Here is a 23,839-nt window from a genome sequence, read left to right as displayed (position 1 = left end):
GCTGCCATGCCCAAGGGGCAGAAGAATGGGGACTCCTGGGGCAAAGGGTGTGGGGTTGCCACTCAGATGGACTAGGAGTATGGGGCTGCCCAAAGCTGAGGGAGCAGAGTTGCCATTTCAGTGGGCCTGGAAGACAAAACGGAAGCCCAGGGCTGGGAGTCCTCCACCTAGAATCTAGAGGGGGCAGCCAACTCCCAGAATGGAGGGCAGGGCCACTGCCTAGATGGTCTCAGAGAAGAGAGGATTATTTCCAGGCCTCGAGAGCTAAAGTAAATTGTTCTGCTGGGTTTTTGACATGCTTTGTGCCCGTCGTTCCTTCTTTCCCTCCAGTTTCTCCCATTAGTAATGGAAATGTCTACCTTGTGCCATTGTACTTTGGAAGCAGATAACTTGTGTTATAGATTACAGAGATGAAGAACAATTTTGTCCTGGGATGGAATTTGCACTTGGAGTTGATTCAAGACTTTTGGGGTGATATGAAGGGGTGAATGTGTTTTATATGTGGCAAGGACATGAATTTTTGGGTGCCAAAGGGTGGAAGGTTATGGGTTGAATTGCATCCCCAAAAAATGTGTCTCTGGGATTCCTCCTGTCTTAGTGAGTCCAGTAAGTCTGGATTTTTTGAGAATTTTAAGTTCCATTCCACATTTTTTCCCCTTTCTATCAGGATCTGTGTATTGTGATCCTGATCACAATGTGTAGTAGTGGTAGCCAGGAAGCATCTAGTTCTTCTGGTCTCAGGTTAGTTGATGACAGTACTCTTAACCCCTAAATATTTCAGAATATAAGATAAAGAAGATTTGCCTAACTAGCCACAACCATTATCACACGCAAGGAACTTAGCATTGATGCAATAATATCGTCTAATATATAGTTCATATTCAAATATAGATTTTTCTCAGTGGATCCAGGATCCAGTCAAAGATCAAACTTCACATTTGATTATCATTTCTCTTTAGTCTCCTCACATCTAGAACAGTCCCTCTGTCTTTTTTTGTTTCTCAGTTGTGTTTTAGACTGTCTTGAAGTCTAAATGTTCATGATTAGATTGAGGTTGAATATCTTTAGCAAGAATACTATATAGGCAGTGTAGTGTTTTATAAGATTGTTAATTTACAAATCCAATTTTAGAGAATTTGTTTTATTTTTAACAAAAAGCCAGGACTATCATTCAGGAATTGGATAGAAGGAAAATTTAGAGCTTGATCTAGCTTCACTATATATTAAATAGAAAACTGCTAGAATGCCTTGTGTATTTTATCTCACTTCTTTTTTTGCAGCAGACACTGTTTTGTTATTCTTTCTGTTGAATGAATTATTTGTAATATGGATTGGGATTAGGAGATTAATTTATTGAATTTTTTTATGAACTAATTACATTATTAATTTTGGTTACCCCAAATGGAGAAATTCTGCTATATTTACAAGTTTGCCAGCCTGCCTGCCTTCTTGGCATTGTTTTCCCTATACTTTTTAATTAGGGACATTTCAAACATTCAAAAAAGTTGGAAGAATAATACAGTAAACACTCTTACCTGCTCCACTCTGATTCAACTGTTAACATTTTGCCACAGTTACTTTACTCTCTCTCTCTATAAACAACTTCCTTTTCAAAGTAAGTTGCAGGTATCATGACACTTCACTGTTACATACTTTAAGAAGTGTCTTCCATGAATAAGGAAATTCTGAGTTATGAGAATGATAATCACAGTATCATTCTCAAAACTGTAAAGTAGAAGTAATTCTATAGTATCTAATATCTAGTCCATATTTAATTTTCTACAGTTATCTCAAAAAATTTTTTTATAGCTGTTTTTCCACTTTATCTTTCTGCCACCTCCCCCAACAGGATTCAGTAAAGATCTGTGCATTCCATTTGGTGTATTTGGTTTTAAAATGAGTAATTTCATGTAAGTCTTATACCACTAATTCTTAATATTTACATTTACCATTAAATTTAATAAAGGTTTTTAATAACTTCTGCTAGAATTATATTGACTTGTTTAGTACTTTATGTAAATGTAGAATTAGTCATTACAAGCATTTATAGTATTTTTAAAGAAATTAAACATTTCTGTTGAAATTTTATATTTTTATTTCCACAGATATTCCAAATATCTTGGCTGGCACTACATTTGATGTTGATGATGGAAACGGGGGCTTTGTAGTTCATTGGCTAAACAACAAAGAATTTCATTTTACATCATCTACTGAAATATTTATGCAGCAATTACGAAAACTCTCTGAAAAGCAGGCAGATCATGAAAGTGATGATGTCAACCGAGAGGATGAGGAACATTTACTGGAAGAAAAAGAGAGGGGTTTACATATGAAACTAGACCATGGTTAGTATCCCATGCTTAGAGTTTTCTTTATTTAATGTTAACAATTTTTTGTGGTACCATTTTAGGTTGGACTCCTTTCCTCCTGCTTTCCTGCCATTTCACTCTTCCATTCATTCCACAAATATTTACTGATAATCTACCATGGACCCAAGGACTTTGCTAGGTCCTGAAAACATCATCTAAATCTATGTGTTTTCTTGTAACATATTGTTTTCCTATAAAGTTTTACTTTGGAAGTCATAAGCTTTCTTGAGGAGCAATACAAATTAGTTTCTCACTCAAAAATGTATACACAAATTGTTTTGTGACATTGGTTGCAATCCCCACAATGAATTAGCACTCTCCTCCTTTCTACCCTGGGTTCCCCATGTCAATTTGTCCAGTTTTCTTGTCCCTTCTCATCTTGCGTTTGGGCAGGAGTTTCCCATTTTGTCTTGTGTACTTGATTGCGCTAAGAAGCACGTCCTCATTTGTGTTATTGTTTGGTTTACAAGCCTGTTTAATCTTTCGCTGAAAGGTGGACTTCAGGAGTGGCTTCATTTTTGAGTTAGCAGCATGTCTATGTATTTGATTTTTCTTTCCTTGCTCTTCTTGTCATTGATTTCTACTTTTCTGGTGTTGTGACCAGAGAGATTATGTAGATGTTTTGGATTTTTTTGAGGGTTGCTTCGTGGCCTAAAATGTGGTCTGTTCTGGAGAACGTTCCATGTATGTTGGAAAAGGATATATATTTTGCTACCGTTGGGTGGAGTGTTCTGTATATGTCTGTGAGGTCAGTTGTGGCCTTTAGATCTTCTGTATCTTTGTTGAGTTTCTTTCTAGATCTTCTGACCTTTACCTAGAGTGGTGTGTTGAAGTGTCCTACTATTATTGTGGAACTGTTTCTCTTTTCAGTGCTGTTAAGAGTTTGTTTTATGTATTTTGGAGCCCTGCTGTTTGGCGCACAGATACTTACAAAGGTTATGTCTCCTTGGTGGATTGTCGCTTTAATCATATAATGTCTTTCCTTGTCTTTCGTGGTGGATTTTGTCCTAAAGTCTGTTTTATCTGAGATTACTATTGCCACTCCTCTTTTTTGGTTCCTGCTTGCTTGATATATTTTTTCCATCCTTTGATTTTTACCGTATTTATGTCTTTGTATCTGAAGTGTGTCTCTTGTAGACAGTATATTCATGGGTTGTTTTTTTTGTAATCCATTCTGCCCCTCTGTCTCTTTATGGGTGCATTTTAAACCGTTTACATTGAGTGTGATTATCGAAAGGTATGAGTTTATTGGTGTCATATTGTTGTGCCCTTTTTTTTTTAAAAGAATTTTTGTTGTGCTTTAAGTGAAAGTTTACAAATCAAGTCAGTCTCTCACACAAAAACTTATATACACCTTGCTACATACTCCCAGTTACTCTCCCCCTAATGAGACAGCCTGCTCTCTCCCACCACTCTCTCTTTTCGTGTCCATTTCACCACCTTCTAACCCCCTCTACCCTCTCATCTACCCTCCAGGCAGGAGTTGCCAACATAGTCTCAAGTGTCCACCTGATCCAAGAAGTTCACTCCTCACCAGCATCCCTCTCCAACCCATTGTCCAGTCCAATCCATGTCTGAAGAGTTGGCTTCGAGAATGGTTCCTATCCTGGGCCAACAGAAGGTCTGGGGGCCATGACCACTGGGGTCCTTCCAGCCTCAGTCAGACCATTATGTCTGGTCTTATTATGAGAATTTGGGTTCTGCATCCCACTGCTCTCCTGCTCCCTCAGGGGTTCTCTGTTGTGTTCCCTGTCAGGGCAGTCATCAGATGTGGCTGGGCACCATCTAGTTCTTCTGGTCTCGGGATGATATAGTCTCTGGTTCGTGTAGCCCTTTCTGTCTCTTGGGCTTGTAATTACCTTGTGTCTATGGTATTCTTCATTCTTTCCTCCAGGTGGGTTGAGACCAATTGATGTATCTCAGATGGCTGCTTGCTAGCGTTTAAGACCCCAGATGCCACTCTTCAACATGGGATACAGAATGTTTTCTTAATAGATTTTATTATTCCAGTTGACTTAGATGTCCCCTGAAATCATGATCCCCAAACCCCTGCCCGCGCTACACTGGCCTTCGAAGCATTCAGTTTATTCAGGAAACTTCTTTGCTTTTGGTTTAGTCCAGTTGTGCTGACCTCCCCTGTGTTGTGTGTTGTCTTTCCCTTCACCTAAAGTAGTTCTTTTCTACTGTCTAATTAGTGAATATCCCTCTCCCACCCTCCCTGCTCTTGTAACCACAAGATAATGTTTTTTTCCCAGTTTAAACTATTTCTCAAGTTCTTTTAATAGTGGTCTTACACAATATTTGTCCTTTTGCGACTGACTAATTTCACTCAGCATAATGCCTTCCAGGTTCCTCCGTGTTATGAAATGTTTCACAGATTCCTCACTGTTCTTTATCAATGCATACTATTCCGTTGTGTGAATATACCATAATTTATTTATCCATTCATCTGTTGGTGGGCACCTTGGTTGCTTCCGTCTTTTTGCTGTTGTAAACAGTGCTGCAGGAAACATGGGTGTGCATATGTCTGTTCATGTAAAGGCTCTTATTTCTCTAGGATATATTCTGAGGAGTGGGATGGTGGGATCATATGGTAGTTCTATTTCTAGCTTTTTAAGGAAGGGCCAAATCGATTTCCAAAGTGGTTGTGCCATCTGGCATTCCCATCAGCAGTGTAGAAGTGTTCCAATCTCTCCACAGCCTCTCCAACATTTATTATTTTGTGTTTTTTGGATTAGTGCCAGCCTTGTTGGAGTGAGATGAAATCTCATTGTAGTTTTGATCTGCATTTCTTTAATGGCTAATGATCCTGAACATTTCCTCATGTATCTGTTAGCTACCTGAATGTCTTCTTTAGTGAAGTGTCTATTCATATCTTTTGCCCATTTTTTAATTGGGTTATTTCTCTTTTTGTATTTGAGTTTTTGCAGTATCATATAGATTTTAGAGATCAGGTGTTGATCAAAAATGTCAGAGCTAAAAACTTTTTCCCAGTCTGTAGGTAGTCTTTTTACTCTTTTGGTGAAGTCTTTGGCTGAGCATAGGTGTTTGATTTTTAGGAGCTCCCAGTTATCTAGTTTTTCTTCTGCATTGTTAGTAATGTTTTGTATACTGTTTACGCCATGTATTAGGGCTCCTAACATTGCCCCTGTTTTTTCTTCCATGATGTTTATTGTTATAGATTTTATATTTAGGTCTTTGATTCATTTTGAGTTAGTTTTTGTACATGGAGTGAGGTATGGGTCTTGTTTCATTTTTTTGCAGGTGGATATCCAGTTATGCCAGCACCATCTGTTAAAAAGACTGTCTTTTCCCCATTTAACTGACTTCGGGCCTTTGTGAAATATAAACTGTTCATATGTGGATGGATTTATGTCTGGATTCTCAATTCTGTTCCATTGGTCCATGTATCTGTTGTTATACCAGTACCAGGCTGTTTTGACTACTGTGGCAGTATGATAGATTCTGAAATCAGGTAAAGTAAGGAAGGCCTCCAATTTTGTTCTTCTTTTTCAGTAATGTCTTATTAATCCGGGGCCTCTTTCCCTTCCATATGAAGTTGCTGATTTGTTTCTCCATCTCATTAAAGAATGTCGTTGGGATTTGAATCGGAATTGCATTAAATGTATAGATCGCTTTTGGTAGAATAGAGATTTTTATAATGTTAAGTCTTCCTGTCCATGAGCAAGGTATGTTTCTCCACTTATGTAGGTCTCTTTTGGTTTCTTGCAGAAGTGTACTGTAGTTTTCTTTGAATAAGTCTTTTACATCTCTGGTAAGATTTATTCCTAAGTATTTTATCTTCTTGGGGGCTACCGTAAATGGCATTGATTGGGTGATTTCCTCTTCGATGTTCTTTTTGTTGGTGTAGAGGAATCCAACTGATTTTTGTATGTTTATCTTGTACCGCGATACTCTGCTGAGCTCTTCTATTAGTTTCAGTTGTTTTCTGGAGGATTCCTTAGGGTATTCTGTCTATAAGATCATGTCATCTGCAAATAGAGATACTTTTACTTCTTCTTTATGAACTTGGATGCCCTTTATGTCTTTTTCTAGCCTAATTGCTCTGGCTAGGACTTCCAACACAATGTTAAATGAGAGCAGTAATAAAGGGCACCCTCCTCTGGTTCCCAATCTCAGTGGAATGCTTTCAGACTCTCTGCATTTAGGGTGATGTTGGCTGTTGGCTTTGTATAAACGCCCTTTGTTATGTTGAGGAATTTTCCTTCTGTTCCTATTTGAACTTTGTCAAATGCCTTCTCTGTGTTAATTGATAAAATCATACGATTCTTGTCTTTTGTTTTATTTATGTGCTGGATTACATTAATTGTTTTTCTAATGTTGAACCATCCCTGCATACCTGGTATGAACCCCACTTGGTCATGGTGAATTATTTTTTTTGATATGTTGTTGAATTCTATTGGCTAGAATTTTGTTGAGGATTTTTGCATCGATGTTCATGAGGGATATAGGTCTATAATTTTGTTTTCTTGTGGTGTCTTTACCTGGTTTTGGTATCAGGGATATAGTGGCTTCATAGAATGAGTTTGGTAGTATTCTGTCCTTTTCTGTGCTCTGAAATACCTTTAGTAGTAGTGGTGTTAACTCTTCTCTGAAAGTTTGGTAGAACTCTGCAGTGAAGCCGTCAGGACCAGGGCTTTTTTTTGTTGGGAGTTTTTTGATTACCTTTTCAATCTCTTCTTTTGTTATGGGTCTATTTAGTTGTTCTACCTCTGTTTGTGTTAGTTTAGGTAGGTAGTGTGTTTCTAGGAATTCATCCGTTTCTTCTATGTTTTCAAATTTGTTAGAATACAATTTCGCAGTTATCTGATATGATTCTTTTAATTTCATTTGGGTGTGTTGTAATATCACCCATCTCATTTCTTATTTGTGTTATTTGCTTCTTCTCCTGTTTTTCTTTTGTCAGTTTGGCCAGTGGTTTATCAGTTTTGTTGATTTTTTCAGAAAACCAGCTTTGGTCTTGTTAATTCTTTCAATTGTTTTTCGGTTTTGTATTTCATTTAGTTCAGCTCTACTTTATATTTGTTTCCTTCTGCTGCCTATGGGTTGCTTTTCTTGCTCTCTTTCTATTTGTTCAAGTTGTAGGGATAACTCTTCGGTTTTGGCCCTTTCTTCTTTTTGGATGTGTGTATTTATTGATATAAATTGGCCTCTGAGCACCGTTTTTGCTGTGTCCTGAAGGTTCTGATAGGAAGTGTTTTCATTCTCATTGGATTCTATGAATTTCTTTGTTCCATCCTTAATGTCTTCTATAATGCAGTCTTTTTTGAGCAGGGTTTTGTTCAGTTTTCAAGTGTTTGATTTCTTTTCCCTGCTTTTCCTGTTACTCATTTCCCCTTTTGTGGCCTTACAGTCAGAGAAGATGGTTGGCAATATTTCAGTGTTTTGGATTCTGCTAAGGCTTGCTTTATGACCTAATATGTGGTCTATTCTAGAGAATGTTCCATATGCACTAGAAAAAAAAGTATACTTTGCAGCTGTTGGGTGGAGTTTCTGTATATGTCTATGAGGTCAAGTTGGTTGATTGTGGCATTTAGATCTTCCGTGTCTTTATTGAGCTTCTTTCTGGATGTCCTGTCCTTCACTGAAAGTGGTGTGTTGAAGTCTCCTAGTATTATTGTCGAGCTGTCTATCTCACTTTTCAGTGCTGATAGAGTTGGTTTTAATATCTTGCAGCCCTCTCATTGGGTGTATAAATATTTAATATGGTTATATCTTCTTGGTGTATTGTCCCTTTAATCGTAATATAGTCTCCTTCCTTATCCTTTATGATAGATTTCACTTTAAAGTCTATTTTGTCAGAAATTAATATTGCCACTCCTGCTCTTTTTGATTGTTGTTTGCTAGATAAATTTTTTTCCATCCTTTGAGTTTTAGTTTGTTTGTGTCTCTAAGTCTAAGGTGTGTCTCTCGTAGGCAGCATACAGACGGATCTTGGTTTTTAATCCATTCTGCCACTCTGTGTCTCTTTATTGGTGTATTTAGTGAATTTTTTTGTGAATTTAGTGCTATCATTTTGAAGTCTTTTTTTATGTGTTCTTGACAGTTTCTTTTTCCCACTTGATTTTATGTGCTGTGTAGATTATATATTGTCCTTTCCTCGTAATTGTTGTTGTTCCTCATATTTGTTGTTTGTTTCTGCTGAGTCTCTTTCTTGTATTTTGTTTTGATGAGTAGGATAGTTTGTCTCTTTTGTGGCTACCTTATTATTTACCCTTGTTTTCCTAAATTTAAACGTAACTTTTATTTCTTTGTATTGCCGTATCTTCCTCTACATATGGCAGGTGTATGATTACATTTCTTAGTCCCTGTTTATTATTCTAATGTTGTCTTCTTTAAATAATAACATTGCTGTTACCCTGTTTTGAGCTTTTTTTTTTTTTTTTTTTTTTTGATTTCGATGTCTGGGTTGACTTCTGGTTGCTCTGCCCAGTGTTCTAGTCTTGGGCTGATACCAGATATTATTGCTTTTCTAACCAAAGAACTCCCTTTAGTATTTCTTGTAGTTTCGGTTTGGTTTTTATGAATTCTCTAAACATGTGTTTATCTGGAAATGTCTTAATTTCACCTTCATCTTTAAGAGAGTGTTTTGCTGGATATATGATTTTTGGCAGGCAGTTTTTTACCTTTAATTTTTTAAATATGTCACTCCATTGCCTTCTTGCCCTCATGGTTTCTGCCGAGTAGTCCAAGCTTATTCTTATTGGCTTTCCTTTGTAGGTGACTTTTCGTTTATCTCTAGCTGTTCTGATAATTCTCTTCTTACTTTTGGTTTTGGTAAGTTTGGTGATAATATGTCTTGGTGACTTTCTTTTAAGATCTACCTTATGTGGACTTCGATGAGCATCTTGGATAGATATCTTCTCATCTTTCACAGTATCAGGGAAGTTTTCTGCCAACAAATCTTCAACAATTCTGTCTGTATTTTCTGTTATCCCTCCCTGTTCTGGTACTCCACTCTTAGATTATTTCTCTTGATAGAGTCCCACATGATTTTTAAGGTTTGTTCATTTTTTTCAGTTCTTTCATCTGATTTTTCTGGAAATATATTAGTACTAAGTGATTTATGTTCTAGTTCAGAAATTCTAGGTTCTACTTGCTCCATTCTGTTCCTCTGACTTTCTATTGAGTTGTCTACTTCTGTAATTTTATTGTTAATCTTCTGAATTTCTGATTGCTCTCTGTCTGTGGATTTTTCTGTCTTATTAAACTTTTCATTATGTTCCTGCATAATCTTTTGAATTTCTTCATTTGCTTTATCTGTGTGTTCCTTGGCCTGTTCTGTGTATCGTCTCATTTCCTTCCTGATGTCTTGAAGGGTTCTGTAGATTAAACTTGTGTGTTCTGCATCTGGTAATTCCAGGAATGCACTTTCATCTAGAAGATCCCTAGATTCTTTGTTTTGAGAGCTTGTTGAGGTGATCGTGGTCTGTTTCTTTAAGTGACTTGATATTGACTGTAGTCTCCAAGCCATCTATAAGTTATCATATTAGTTTATGATTGCTTACTGTGTCGTACCTTCTTGCTTGGTATTGTTTTGGTATACCCGTATGGGTTGCTTGAGTGAACTAGCTGATTATTTTCGCCTTTGGAGCTCTGATGTCCCGTCCGCGTGGCTAGAGCTGTTATCAGGTATATCAGTCTAGGAGTGCATTCAGTTTTCTTGTATGAATTCAGCTCACGTTTCCAGGTAGGTGATATCAAGTGTGTGGTACAGGCCCTGCCCTACAGTTTTAGAGGGGCAGGGGTGGTTGGCATATATACCGGTATCTGATTGCAGCAGGGGGTCATGCTCTGAACAAGGCAGAGGGCTGAGAACCGATCCCCAAGTGTCTCTGAGGAAAAGCATGTCCCTGTTCCCTAGAGCGTGCAGGTGAGTGGGTTTTGCAGACGGTCCATGGGCACCCAGTGTTTTTGATTATAAGGTCTGGGAGGTACCAGTTATCTTTGGACCCTTGTCGCTGATGGCTGGGTGACTTGGGTGGAGCCACCAGTCGTTAGGCCCCTGATGTGGCTAGTTGAGGACCTTGTTTAATAGGCAAAGCAATGTCAAACGTCAAACACCCACCTCTCCACTGCACAGCTGAAATGGTTGGAGTCTGCCAGTAAGGGCCTATTCTCCTGAAATAGGCCGACACAGGGCCATGCGGAAGGGAAGGGTGCTTAATGTCCACAGACGATTTATGCCTGGATAGGAGCTGCTTCTGTCCTGAGCTCCCCCAATTAGTGGAGCTAGCAAATTATCCTTTCCCCCAAATGCAGATTTTTTTCCTTCGCCGAGACTGGGAGGATGGCTCTAGGTGCTCAACAGTGCCTATCTCAGGCCCAGGGAATTCAGCTGCTGAAGCCGGTTTGCGGGTGGGGGGACATGTTAAAATATACGCAAGTATTTAGCTTTTGCCAAGAGCACTGTTCTCCTCAGGTTCCTGAGGTGTGAGTAGGCTGCGTGGCTGGCTGCTTCTCTCTGAGGAAACTGCGGCTGAATGGTGGTAGCAGCCTGCCGCCACCGCTCCGGGAATGGCGCCTGAGGGCTCCCTGCCATTCAGGTTCAGTAACTCCTCTTCCCTTCTGAATGTTCTCTTCCTCCCCGTGCCCCTCAGTTCGTTTTCTAAGCTTGCTTTTGAATGAGCAGGCTCCTAGCTTGTCACAAATATACTTGTTTCACTTGTTTTTTCGGGTCTTTGTTGTAAAGAGTGCCCACCGGAAGTGTCTGTTTATTCTGCCATCTTGGCTCCGCCTCTGTGTTTTTTTTTTTTTTTTGTGGTGCTGACGTTCTCTTTGTTCCTCTCATTTTCCTGTGGTGAGTTCTTTCATTTGTGGGTTTTTACATTTCTTTTTGTTATTGTAGATTTTGTGTTTACTGAGCCTTTTTAATTTTAACAATTAGGTTTGTTAACTTTCTTTGTGTTTTACCTTGAAACCTACCCTGATCTTCCTGAGTTTGAACCAGTCTTTTATTACTTGATATCGCCTTGACTTCCTCTTCATTTGACAGTTCTTTATGTACAGTATGTATTCCACCTTTTATTGTTTTGATATTGTCGCCGATTACAGATTGATATCTCTGTTCACCTGTTTTAAGTCTTTTAGCGTTGTTTTATTATTGAGAATTTTTTACCTAGGTTGGTGTCTGGCTGATGCTGTCCTATGTCCTAGACTCTGGTTGTTGTCCAATGTTGTTGATTCTCTAGCCGAAGAATTTCCTTTAATGTTTCTTGTAATTTGGTTTGGTTTTTACAGGTTCCCTTAATTTCTGTTTATCTGGAAATGACCCAATTTTGCCATCATATTTGAGAGAGTGTTTTACAGGATATGTTATTCTTGGTTGGCAGTTTTCTCTTCCAAGGTTTTTGGTATGTCATACCATTGCCTTCTTGCCCACATAATTTCTGCCAAGTAGTTGGAGTTTAGTCTTACTGTTTGTCTGTTGTCAGTAACTTTTTGTTTTTTTTGAGCTGCTTTCAAGATTCTTTCTTTGTCTTTGGTTTTGGTGAGTATGATTATGATACGTCTTGGTGACTTTCTTTTGGGGTCTATTCTATGTGCGGTTCATTTAGCTTCTTTGATGGTCAGCTTTTTATCTTTCATGATATTTGGGAAGTTGTCTGCCAGCATATGTGCAACAATTTCCTCTGTTTTCCATTTTCTTTCTCTGTTCTGGATCTCTGACCATGCACAAGTTTTTGCTCTTGATTGTGTTCCACATAATTCTTAGGTTTTCTTCATTCTTTTCTCTGATTTTTCCTCAAAGTGGCAGCTATGGATTTGTCTTCAATCTCGATGATTCTGTCTTCCGTTGTTTCAAATTTGCTCCTAAAACTTTATTTTGAGTTGTTCATTTCTGAAATTTGTTGTTTATCTTTTGGATTTCTCATTGCTATTTTTGTATGATTTCTATTTGTTTATTTATTTTCATGCTTTGTTGTTGCATTGTTTTCCTAAATTCTTCTATTGCTTTGTCTGTGTTTTCCTTTTTGGTCTATATTTTCCATGATTTTGTCTATTTTTTTCTTGGTTTTGTCTGTGTTTTCCTTGATCTCTCTCCTAATATCTGGAGAGCCCTAAATATTAGTCTTTTGAATTCCATATCAGGTAGTTCCAATGCCTTTTCTTTTTCTGGAAGGTTGTCTGATTCTTTATTTTGGTCACTTGCTGGAGCCATCTTGTCTCCCTTTTTTATATGTATTAATGTATTATTTTCTTTATTTATTGATTGTATCTTCATTTGTGGAAACCCTGGTGGCACAGTGGTTAAGTGCTACGGCTGCTAACCAAAGGGTTGGTAGTTTGAATCCGCCAGGTGCTCCTTGGAAATTCTGTGGGGGACTTGTACTCTGTCCTATAGGGTCGCTATGAGTCAGAATCAATTCGACAGCACTGGTTTGGTTTTCGGTTTTGGTTTATGTTCATTTATTTCGTCCTGCTTTTTTTTTTTGGCATATCAGCATGGGCGAGCTGGGCATGCTTTGCTGCTTGCTTGTCTATGGGCACGATATCTCTCACCACCTTATCCGGGTGGGCAGGGCAGCAGCAGGGAGGGTGAACTCCCTTTGCTCTAACTGTGTTGATGAGGTGGCTGAGGGCAGACTGGGCAGGCATTGTCTGCCTTTCGATGTTGGTCCAGCAGTGTGGGAGCGTTCACAGTTCCTCCCCAGGTGGGCAGGAGTATCGGACAAGGAGTAGTATGGGCTTGTTTTCCACCGTTCAGCAGCTGGTTGAGTGGTGGGAGGGGAGGGTCAGTGCAGGTCCAGTGCAGTGAAGTGTCTAGTCTGGGGCACTCTAGCCACGGTGAGGTGGTGGGTGCCAGCTGGGGGAGGAGGTGGTATACAGGGCTAGGTGAGAGGGATAAAGAAAAGAAGGAAAGAAAGAGAAAAAAAAAAAAAGAAAGAGAAAAAAAGAATAAATGGTGGCATGTTGGGGGCTGGCAGGTGGGGGCAGGGCAGACCCGGGGCAGCAGTGGGCCAGTGCAGTGGTGGTACTTTATCTGTGGCGGCACTGCAGGGTCTGGTGGGATGGGGATGGAGGTGGTGCATAAGGGCTGGGTTGGAGGGAGAAATAAAAGTAAGGAAGGAAAAAAGAGAAAATAATAGCATGGTGGGGACTGACATATGAGGGTGGAGCAGACCGAGGGGCTATGGGGTGGGGAGGTGCATACTTGGGTAGGTGTGAGGGAGAAGGAAAAGAAAGAAGATAAAATGAAAGAAAAAATATGGCAGAACTGTGGGAGCCAGCAGGAAGGGAGGGAGGTATGGCATATTGGGCTGGGTGGGAGGGAGAAAGAAAAGGAAGAAAGAAATTTTAAAAAGGACAAAAAAGCTGGGTGGCAGGAGAGGGGACAAGGCGGGCCTAAGGCAGGGCTCATATTGCAGATGCTGCTGGTGGGGGCTGCTGGGATGAGGGGGTTCTTGGATCTACTCACCAAAAGGATGACAGGTGCAAAAGCATGTTTTCTCTGATTACCAGGTGCTCTGTTTACTGTTGGGAGCTCCATGAAGTTGCCTTCCCATATTCCCTGTCTGGGGATATTGCTGGCTGTGTTCAAACATGGTGATGCTGTGCCGTGTTAGTTGGCAAGGGACCTCCAATCCATATCTTTCTATCACTTTGATATAGTTCTTTATGTCTTCATTTGATGCTCAAGTTTCCAGGATTGATGATGGTATCTGTTTTATTTAGTTGTCAGGTCTTTGCTGCAGGGGTCAGTGTGGTGTGTCTTTCTAGGGTGCCATGTTGGCTCTGCCTCTATCTTATTTTTTTTTTACTATAAATGGGAAAAGGAATTTATTGTTTCTAAAGGTATTTTATGCCATTTATTATAGTCTACTACTACTAATATATATGAAATTGTGTAGTACTGTTAAGTATGTGTTGATAAGTTTATTTTCTGATTCAGAATTATCCCTGGATAGAGAATCTGAGGGAGGTACAGGATCATCAGACCATGAAGATGGAGAAAGAGAGGGGAGTCCTAGAACCTACTCACGACCTAGTATACCAGTGCCACTGCCTACGATCCTGCTTGATCGGAAGATTGAAATGCTGCTAGCTGAATGGAATAAGAATCCTGACATGCTCTTTACAATACACCCTGTAGATGGTACCTTTCTAGTGTGGCATGTAAAGTATTTGGATGAATACAATCCCGGAATATTTAGACAAGTTCAGGTATCTATTATTGGTGAAGCCGTTATTACATTTCTTAAAAAAAATAGATGTTAATGTATGTAATTTGGCAGTTTTCAGAATTACTAAAGTTACTTGTTTTTTATAGGCAACTGAGAAAAAATACTTGCTAACATAGGAGATCAATGACAATAAATTTTATAATCCTGGTTAATTAAAAGAAAACTCGTTTGGGTTTGAAATGTAATACTGAATGTTTAAGTATGTGTGTGTTGACTTTTAAGGGAATTCACAATTTTATGAATGAAAATAAGAAAGCATCCTGAAAATGTGACTTAGAAAGAGCTTACCATATCCTGGTTTTATTACCTTAATCAGGGTGCCTTTCTTTATCTTTCTCAACTTTATTTCTGTCTACAACTGTGTATTTTGATATATAAGCAAGGCACTTGAAAATTTTTCCCATTAGTCTTCTGCAAGGCCATAAGTAGAGACATGATGTTACATGAATAGGGGAATTAGACCTGAAGAGATTGAAAAGGATTTCTTTTGCTAGGAAGCTGATATTTGACATTTTGAAAATGGAAGTGTTTTGGAAAAGTATTTTTGAGAGGAGGCAGGCTACTTATACTGAATCATGTAATTCTGTTTTTTTCAGGTTTCCTTTTCTTCTCGGATTCCTGTTGCATTTCCCTCTGGTGATGCAAGCTCTCTTAGTAAAAATATTATGATGTATGCCTGCATAAATGCTACGAAGGATTCTCACCACACTCTGCTATACCAAGAGATGATGGCTGTAGGCAGCCCTCACATGTCACAGCCACACTCTAGAGCACACAGTCCAAATATGAACATTTTAGCTCCGACAGTAATGATGATCTCTAAACACATAGATGGTTCTTTAAATCAGTGGGCAGTCACTTTTGCTGATAAGTCTGCCTTCACCACTGTTCTAACTGTATCTCACAAATTCAGATACTGTGGTCATCGATTTCATCTCAATGATTTGGCATGCCACTCAGTTTTACCCCTGTTATTGACGTCATCTCATCATAATGCTCTGTTGACTCCTGAATCAGATTCAGAGAATAAATTAAGTAGATTAATGGATCCTATAAAACATGTAAAAGGTTCATTGAAGCAACCTCTCAGAAATGCAGCAACGCGTACATTTCATGACCCAAATGCAATCTACAGTGAACTTATCCTGTGGCGTGTAGACCCAATAGGACCTTTGTCATACACTGGAGGAGTTTCAGAATTGGCTCGAATTAACTCTTTGCATACCTCAGCTTTCTCTAATGTGGCTTGGCTTCCGACTCTTATTCCTAGCTACTGTCTTGGTAAGTGTTCATTTTAATTGTGAAATTAATAAAAACTTTTAAAGTAAATTTGTTACATGTGAAATGGTTTGCATTTGTCATTATTACGAGGGTTTTTAATAAGTATTCAGAATGTAGACACTAATTTTTAGAACTTGGTTCTTAATTCTTTCCCTCTCAATCTATTTTTCTGTTGAATTTTTTTATTAGTCAGTTTATATACATCAATTTTATCTGTTTTAATTATGATACTGGACCATGAGCTAAAAACAAAAGTATGAATATTTGTTTCAGCCAGTAATAATAAACTACCCATTTTAGTGCAAAACCTTTATTTTGCTTTCTCAGGTACATATTGCAATTCTGCAAGTGCTTGCTTTGTTGCTTCTGATGGCAAAAATCTGAGACTCTATCAGGCTGTGGTAGATGCAAGGAAATTATTAGATGAGCTGTCAGACCCAGAGTCTTCGGTATGTATTTACTAATCTTTATTAACATATCCAAGCTGTTAAAGAATTCTCTTTTTACATTGTCTAGGATATTTATTTGTTGGTATTTAGGAAATGAGCATATACTCTGCACTCTATAGGACATACTGTATTTTTATGCAAATAATGTACATGTTATACTTTTTTTTTTGCCAACTGTGCCCTCCCCCCACGAGGTATTTTTGTAAGCGTGCTATAGCACCCTTAGAACAGTGAACTTATGAAAATACCTGGGAGGGGGGGAAGCAGTTGGCAAAAAAAAACATGTAATGTGTGTTATATGTGTGAAGTTAGGATACCTATAACAAATTTATTTTTTCTTAATTTGTGTTCCAAGGTACATGAATTAAAAATGCAGTTTACATATCACACATTAATACATTTTATATACGAAGAAATATATTTTTTTCCCAAGATATCATAATTTTTTCTTGACATTTTTCACTCTCTAGTTCAGATCTCTTAATCTTATATTGTTCAAAAAAGATTTTAAGGCAACTTTACTAAACTGTATATTTAAGTTGGAAAATTTGAACTTTTCAGAGTTTGATTCACCATTTAAAATACAACTGTTGTTAGAATATGCTATCAGTGGGTGGCAGTACCTAATTCTGATGGTTCTGCGTCTGAATTAGAAATCATGTACTTTAGTTAATATCTAGATTTGAACAGATTTGAATTTTCCATTTATATACCTATAAAAATATGACATGACTCCATAAAACAGCTAACAAAAATGTTTTCAGTATTGAAACCAAAGAATATTTTTGAGTGTCTACTATAATGCCTCTAGTTAGTGATGTAGAAGATACAAAGTATAAATTTCAGCTTCTGCCTTTAAAGAACTTCTAATTTAGTTGAGAAAAATTATTAGTAAAAAATTAAATAACAATTTAAGACAGAAGAAGAGGTATTTGAGGGTGGTAATTAATTGCCAAAAAGATGGCACAAGAATGTTTAATAATTCAGGAAAGTAAGGAAGTACCACCATGGCCAACCGCTTTCTTATAAGTCACTTAATTTAATTTTGGTGATGACAGTATTATCTCTTTTTCCAGCTGATAGTATTATCCCTATTTCCAGAAAGTCAGGTGATGCACTCAGGATTACATACCTAGTACGTAAGCAAAAAACCAAACCCAGTGCCGTTGAGTTGATTCCGACTCATAGCGACTCTATAGGACAGATTAGAACTGCCCCATAGAGTTTCCAAGGAGCGCCTGGTGGATTTGAACTGCTGACCCTTTGGTTTGCAGCCGCAGCACTTATCCACTATGCCACCCGGGTTTCCACCTAGTACATAAAAAAGCAACCCATTTTTCTGTCTCCAGAGGTCATGGAAAGACCTTGAAGACTCCCTCACTGAAAAAAGTAGAAACCAAGCAATTTCGATATCTGCTCAAATCCTGCCATGGCTCCTTATCTTTGTTTATTATGAAATTTGTAAAAATGAAGAAGACATGTTAAAAGAACTAGATGCATTGAAGTTATATGGTCCTTGTGTAGACACTGTAGATTTTTCTAACTGCCTAGTTAATTTTAAAAATAAGAATTAGAATGGGCGTAAAATCCGCTGCCATTGCGTCAATTCCGACTCATAGCGACCCTGTAGGACAGAGTAGAACTGCCCCATAGGGTTTCCAAGGTCATAAATCTTTAAGGAAGCAGACTGCCACATCTTTCTCCTGTGGAGTGGCTGGTAGGTTTGAACTGCCAACCTTTTGGTTAGCAGCAGAGCACTTAAGCACTGTGCCACCAGTGCTCCTTGGAATGAGTATAACAAGGGAGAATGAAGAAAATCAAAGACACAAGGGAAAGATTAGTCCAAAGGAGTAATGGACCACAGCTACCATAGCCTCCGCTAGACTGAATCCAGCACAACTAGATGGTGCCTGGCTACCACCACTGACTGCTCTGACAGGGATCACAATAGAGGGTCCTGGACAGAGCTGGAGAAAAATGTAGAACAAAATTCAAGCTTACAAAAAAAGACCAGACTTACTGGTCTGACAGAGACTAGAGAAACCCTGACAGTATGTCCCCTGGGTACACTTTTAACTCAGTGTTCAAGTCACTCCTGAGGTTGACCCTTCAGCCAAAGATCAGACAGGCCCATAAAATAAACAATAATACGTGTAGCTCAACCATGTGCGTGAGACTAAATGGGCACGCCAGTCCAGGAGCAAGGACAAGAAGGCTGGATGAATGGAAACGGAGAACCCAAGGTCGAGATGGGGAGAGTGGTGGCACGTTGCAGGGTTGGCAACCAGTGTCACAAAAGAATATGTGTATTGTTTAATGAGAAACTAATTTACTCTGTAAACTTTTATCTAAAGCACAATTTAAAAAAAAATGCTGGAAAAAAAAATAAGTGTAGAAAGTTGAAAATTTCTTGGAATGTATTAAATGCTCTTGCTAATCAGGGTATGTTTAAAGAAGGGATTTAATGTCTAAGATACTATATCATATTGACAGAAAAAAAAAAGATTCGTAAATTGTTGTTCATTAACCTTTTGTGTTTTTTATTTACAGAAACTTATTGGAGAGGTGTTTAACATTGTGAGCCAGCAGTCTACTGCTCGACCTGGCTGCATTATTGAACTTGATGCAATAACCAACCAAGTAAAGCATGCTTGTGAATTGGTGACATTAGTATGCTTTATCCCAGGGTGCTTTATATACATATATGTATTTCATTCTCAGAATAATCCTCTTGTTTGCTACTAAATACAGCCAACTTACGTTGATTCCTATAGTGAAAATCTTCTAATGATTTAGGAATTATTCTTCTCCAGTTGAACTATATCTATAAGCTTTATTTTTTGTTTAAAGGAAGTTTGATTCAGTCAGGAAAGCCATGACCCTGATCTTGAATTGCTGAAGGAAAATGCAGTACAGCTGCATAGAGGCCCCAGTTGTGGTTTCTCTTTTTATATTACTACTCATCTCAACTCAGTAGAGGGTGACCTTGGCTTTAGAGTATTTGCCTTGTTATTCTGCATATTAGGTGTTTTTATAGATCTGTTACAATGCACATGAAGTTAGGATCAAAGTATACGTTTACTTACTCATCACAGGTCTTTTATATAGTTGGTATCCCTCCCTAGCTACTGCCTGGGAAAGGAGGCGAACCCTTCCTCCAGGTAACTTGTAAAACTCATTCTAGCCCCCAGAATATTTGTTTTTCAGGACAGTGTTTATGGGCTGCAGGTTAGAATTATGGATTTATTCAGGTATTAAAAAAAACATAAAACAAAACATTAGCTTGGTGAGGAAGTTACCAATAGTTTTCAACAAGGAAATGAAGAAAGTGTCAATCATATTTAAAAACAAGTGTAGCATTATGTCTTATAGTTTTTCCATGGTGCCTCACACATTCTTTTGGAGAAAGTGTAATCATTTTCACTGATAGGAAGAAATTACCACATCAGCTCTTGGCAACAGAATTGGGCCTGCCAATTTTTACAATTCTATCAAATTTTAATGCCTCCTGGGAAATCCTTAATTTTCTTATCCCTAAGCATCGTGGCTTTGCTTCAGATTCAATCTATGATTTTCATTTTCTACTCCAAATGATAAGAAGGGTGGGTTGCCATCTCTGCCATAGATCAATCTTAATTTTTAATGGACTGAATTTTAAATTCACCCCCTCCAATTTAGCCTTTTCTTTATTCTTTGCCATTAAATATTAATATTGTCCACTCTCACCTAGCATTCTTTTTTTATTTCATACTTGCTGAAGAATTTTTTCCCTCTAGTTGTGACTGGTCTTTCTTGTAGGCATATGGATATTATCCTATTACTGTAGGCAAATGGAATTATCCATCCCATTTCTTTTTTGATAACTTCCAATTTTTCTGGATTCATACTTCGTACATTTCATCTTCCAATTATTAACAGATGTTTGCAGCTGTTTCTTCTAATTTTGAGTCACGCCACATCAACAAGTGAAAGTCCTGAAAGCTTACCTCCTTTGATGTCATTAAGGTTGGCTGTACCTTGAGGAGGCAGCTCTTCCCCAGTTGTCTTTTGAGTGCCTTCCAACCTAAGGGGCTCATCTTCCAGCACTATATCAGACAATGTTCCACAGCTGTTGGTAAGGTTTTCACTGGCTAATTTTTTCAGAAGTAGACTGCCAGTTCCTTCTTCCTAATCCGTCTAAATCTGGAAGCTCAGCTGAAACCTGTCCACCATAGGTGAACCTGCTGGTATTTGAATACCAATGGTATCGCTCCCAGCATCACAGCAACACAAAAGCACCCACAGTACAAAAAACTGACAGACTATTATTCACATTTATACACCAGCCAGTAAGGCCAAAGATGAAGAAATTGAAGATTATTACCAACTTCTACAGTCTGAAATTGATCACACATGTAATCAAGATGCATTGATAATTACTGGTGATTGGAATGTGAAAGTTGGAAACAAAGAAGAAGGAACAGTAACTGGAAAATATGGCCTTGGTGATAGAAACGATGCCAGAGATTGCATGATAGAATTTGCAAGATCAACAACTTCTTCATTGGGAATACCTTTTTCACCAACGTAAATGGTGACTATACATGTGGACCTCATCAGATGGAATACACAAGAATCAAATTGACTACATCTGTGGAAAGAGAAGATGGAAAAGCTCAGTATCATCGGTCAGGACAAGGCTGCTGCTGACTGTGGAACTGACCATCAATTGCTCATATGCAAGTTGAAGTGGAAGAAAATTAGAACAAGGCAACGAGAACCAAAGTATGACCTTGAGTATATCCCACCTGAATTTAGAGACTGTCACAAGAATAGATTTGATGCGTTGAATACTAACGACTGAAGACCAGACGAGTTGTGGAATGACATCAAGGACATCATACATGAAGAAAGCAAGTGGTCATTAAAAATACAGGAAAGAATGAAAAGACCAACATGGATATCAGAAGAGACTCTGAAGCTTGCTCTTGAATGTACAGTAGCTAAAGCAAAAGGAAATGATGAAGTAAAAGAGCTGAACAGAAGATTTCATGGGGCGGCTTGAGAAGACAGAGTAAAGTATTATCATGAAATATGCAAAGGAGACATCATGCTTGATAGAGTAGAGGGTCAGTGAAAAAGAGGAAGACCTTCAACAAGATGATTGGCACAGTGGCTGCAACAATGGGCTCAGTATAACACTGATCATTAGGATGGCATTGTTTCATTCTGTTGTATATAGGGCTGCTATGAATTGGAACTGACTCGAGGGCACATAACAGCAACAGCATTTGTGGCTGTCTTTAACACAGGGCTGGCAAACTTCAAGTACTGATAAGTGACTTAGACTTACCAAGGACAAAGTTTAACACTCGTTAGTTTGTTCTCTGGGTATTGTATGATTTCTGTATCCACTAAGACATCACCCTTCCTTGTTCATTTATGTATTCTTTTTCCCTTTAAGAGGTGGCTTTATATACTATGAATGTGAAGAGATTTTTTCTTTTTCTACCTGGAGACTTAAAAATCCCCTATAACTTTCACAAAAATTCCATGGTTCAACCTAATATTACAGTCTTCTTATATTTTCTCCTACTATGTAAAGAGGCTGGTTTTCCTTTATCCTCTAAGATGTTACACACACACATACAGAGGGAAACACAGACACACACTGTCTAGTGCCGAGATAATCATAGCTGCTTCTCTTTCTTGAAACCTTGTGGGTACCCATCTAATTGTCTTTACGCCCTTCCATAATAAGCTTTTATTTTCATCTAGCCCTTCTTTGAATTTCAGTTCAACCTTGTGGTTTTCAGTAGCCATTTGTGGTTGTCTTTATTTTTCTCTGTGTGGTCCAGTGACATGATCATGTAGCATAGCAGCTGACAGTGATGGTTCATCTATCTTCCTAGAAATTGTAGTTACTTACTTGTAAATGCATTTCTCCAGGGATGTGTTACCCCACTGGCTACTACAGAATTCCTCACAGTTCCCACTAGATAGACCCATTGGGGTACTTTGAGCACCTTTCTTTCTTTTTCTGGTTCTCAACTGGAATTGTAAAAGTTAAAGGAATCCTGCACTAATGTGCCTTACATAGTTAGCTATTTTGGGATAGCTCTCCCCAGACAGTTATGCTTTTTGGGCTCAAAGTGGTGTAGGTCATTTAACTATGTTTTGTAGCTTTTTTGGGAGAAGTAAACCTGTTGGTTTGCTTTTACTAGATTGCCTCAGTTCTGCTATTGAGTGTGGCATCTTTGAAGGTAATTTTAATAATTTTTTATTAAAAAATTATTTTCACAACTTTAATTTTTTCTGTTTGTTTTTCCTTTATAATTAATTAATATAGGATAGAAATTGCTCCAAAAGATTTGTTTTCTTGGGGAGGTGAGTGGTAGGAGATAGGGGATTTCGAAAGTAAAAACTCTTCATTTTTTAATATTTGTAGTGTGGCTCAAATACACAGTTGCTTCATGTGTTTCAAGAAGACTTCATTATAGGATATAAACCACATGAGGAAGATTTGGAGAAAAAGGAAACAGAAATATTTTTTCAGCCATCACAAGGTACTTTCAAAAAGCAGTCTGAGTTTGCTTTCCTTAATCTTAAAAAAAAAAAAAAAACTCCAAACTTTCACTGAGTATGGATCTTTATAAGTCATTACCTTCATAATTTTTGGCAGACACACTAGTTCTGTCAGAACTGCTTGTTTGTAGATGAAGGCATTTGGGTGCAAATTACATTTTGTTTTTTTTTTAAATCATTTTTTTTGTGCTTTAAGTGAAAGTTTACAAATCAAGTCAGTCTCTCACACAAAAACCTGTATACACCTTGCTACACACTCCCAATTACTCTCCGCCTAATGAAACAGCCTGCTCTCTCCCTCCACTCTCTCTTTTTGTGTCCATTTCGCCAGCTTCTAACCCCCTCCACCCTCTCATCTCCCCTCCAGGCAGGAGATGCCAACATAGTCTCAAGTGCCTACCTGATCCAAGAAGCTCACTGCTCACCAGCATCCCCCTCCAACCCATTGTCCAGTCCAATCCATGTCTGAAGAGTTGGCTTCGGGAATGGCCCCTGTCCTGGGCCAACAGAAGGTCTGGGGGCCATGACCACTGAGGTCCTTCTAGTCTCAGTCAGACCATTATGTCTGGTCTTATTATGAGAATTTGGGGTCTGCATCCCACTGCTCTCCTGCTCCCTCAGGGGTTCTCTGTTGTGTTCCCTGTCAGGGCAGTCATTGGTTATAGCTGGGCACCCTCTAGTTCTTCTGGTCTCAAGATGATGTAGTTGCTGGTTCATGTGGCCCTTTCTGTCTCTTGGGCTCATAATCACCTTGTGTCCTTGGTGTTCTTCATTCTTCTTTGATCCAGGTGGGTTGAGACCAATTGATGCATCTTAGATGGCTGCTTGCTAGCATTTAAGACCCCAGACGCCACTCTTCAAAGTGGGATGCAGAATGCTTTCTTAATAGATTTTATTATTCCAGTTGACTTAGATGTCCCCTGAAACCATGGTCCCCAGACCCCTGCCCCTGCTACGCTGGCCTTCGAAG

The 23,839-nt window shown here is 38.6% G+C and overlaps 1 protein-coding gene across 7 annotated transcripts in view; it reads left to right on the top strand.

The window, feature by feature from the left end:
* DMXL2 (Dmx like 2) overlaps window positions 1-23,839 on the top strand; it is a 249,253-nt gene that overhangs the window by 96,824 nt on the left and 128,590 nt on the right. For 6 of the 7 annotated variants that reach the window (XR_007519764.1, XR_007519765.1, XR_007519763.1 and 3 more), the window contains exons 10-15: window positions 2,106-2,345; window positions 14,284-14,555; window positions 15,172-15,856; window positions 16,184-16,305; window positions 18,856-18,945; window positions 22,733-22,850. Coding sequence is in view for 3 of the 7 variants with exons in the window: in XM_049904983.1 (XP_049760940.1) it covers window positions 2,106-2,345; window positions 14,284-14,555; window positions 15,172-15,856; window positions 16,184-16,305; window positions 18,856-18,945; window positions 22,733-22,850 (1,527 nt within the window). In the remaining 4 variants the exon portion in view is untranslated. Of the gene's footprint in view, window positions 1-2,105; window positions 2,346-5,331; window positions 5,845-14,283; window positions 14,556-15,171; window positions 15,857-16,183; window positions 16,306-18,855; window positions 18,946-22,732; window positions 22,851-23,839 lie in introns of those variants that run through there. The other variant, XR_007519766.1, reaches the window with a different exon arrangement.

This window comes from Elephas maximus, chromosome 12, assembly GCF_024166365.1.
Source record: "Elephas maximus indicus isolate mEleMax1 chromosome 12, mEleMax1 primary haplotype, whole genome shotgun sequence".
Lineage (NCBI taxonomy): Eukaryota > Metazoa > Chordata > Mammalia > Proboscidea > Elephantidae > Elephas > Elephas maximus.
Note: the sequence above shows the minus strand (reverse complement) of the source record. Positions and strands in the feature narration are given on the sequence as shown.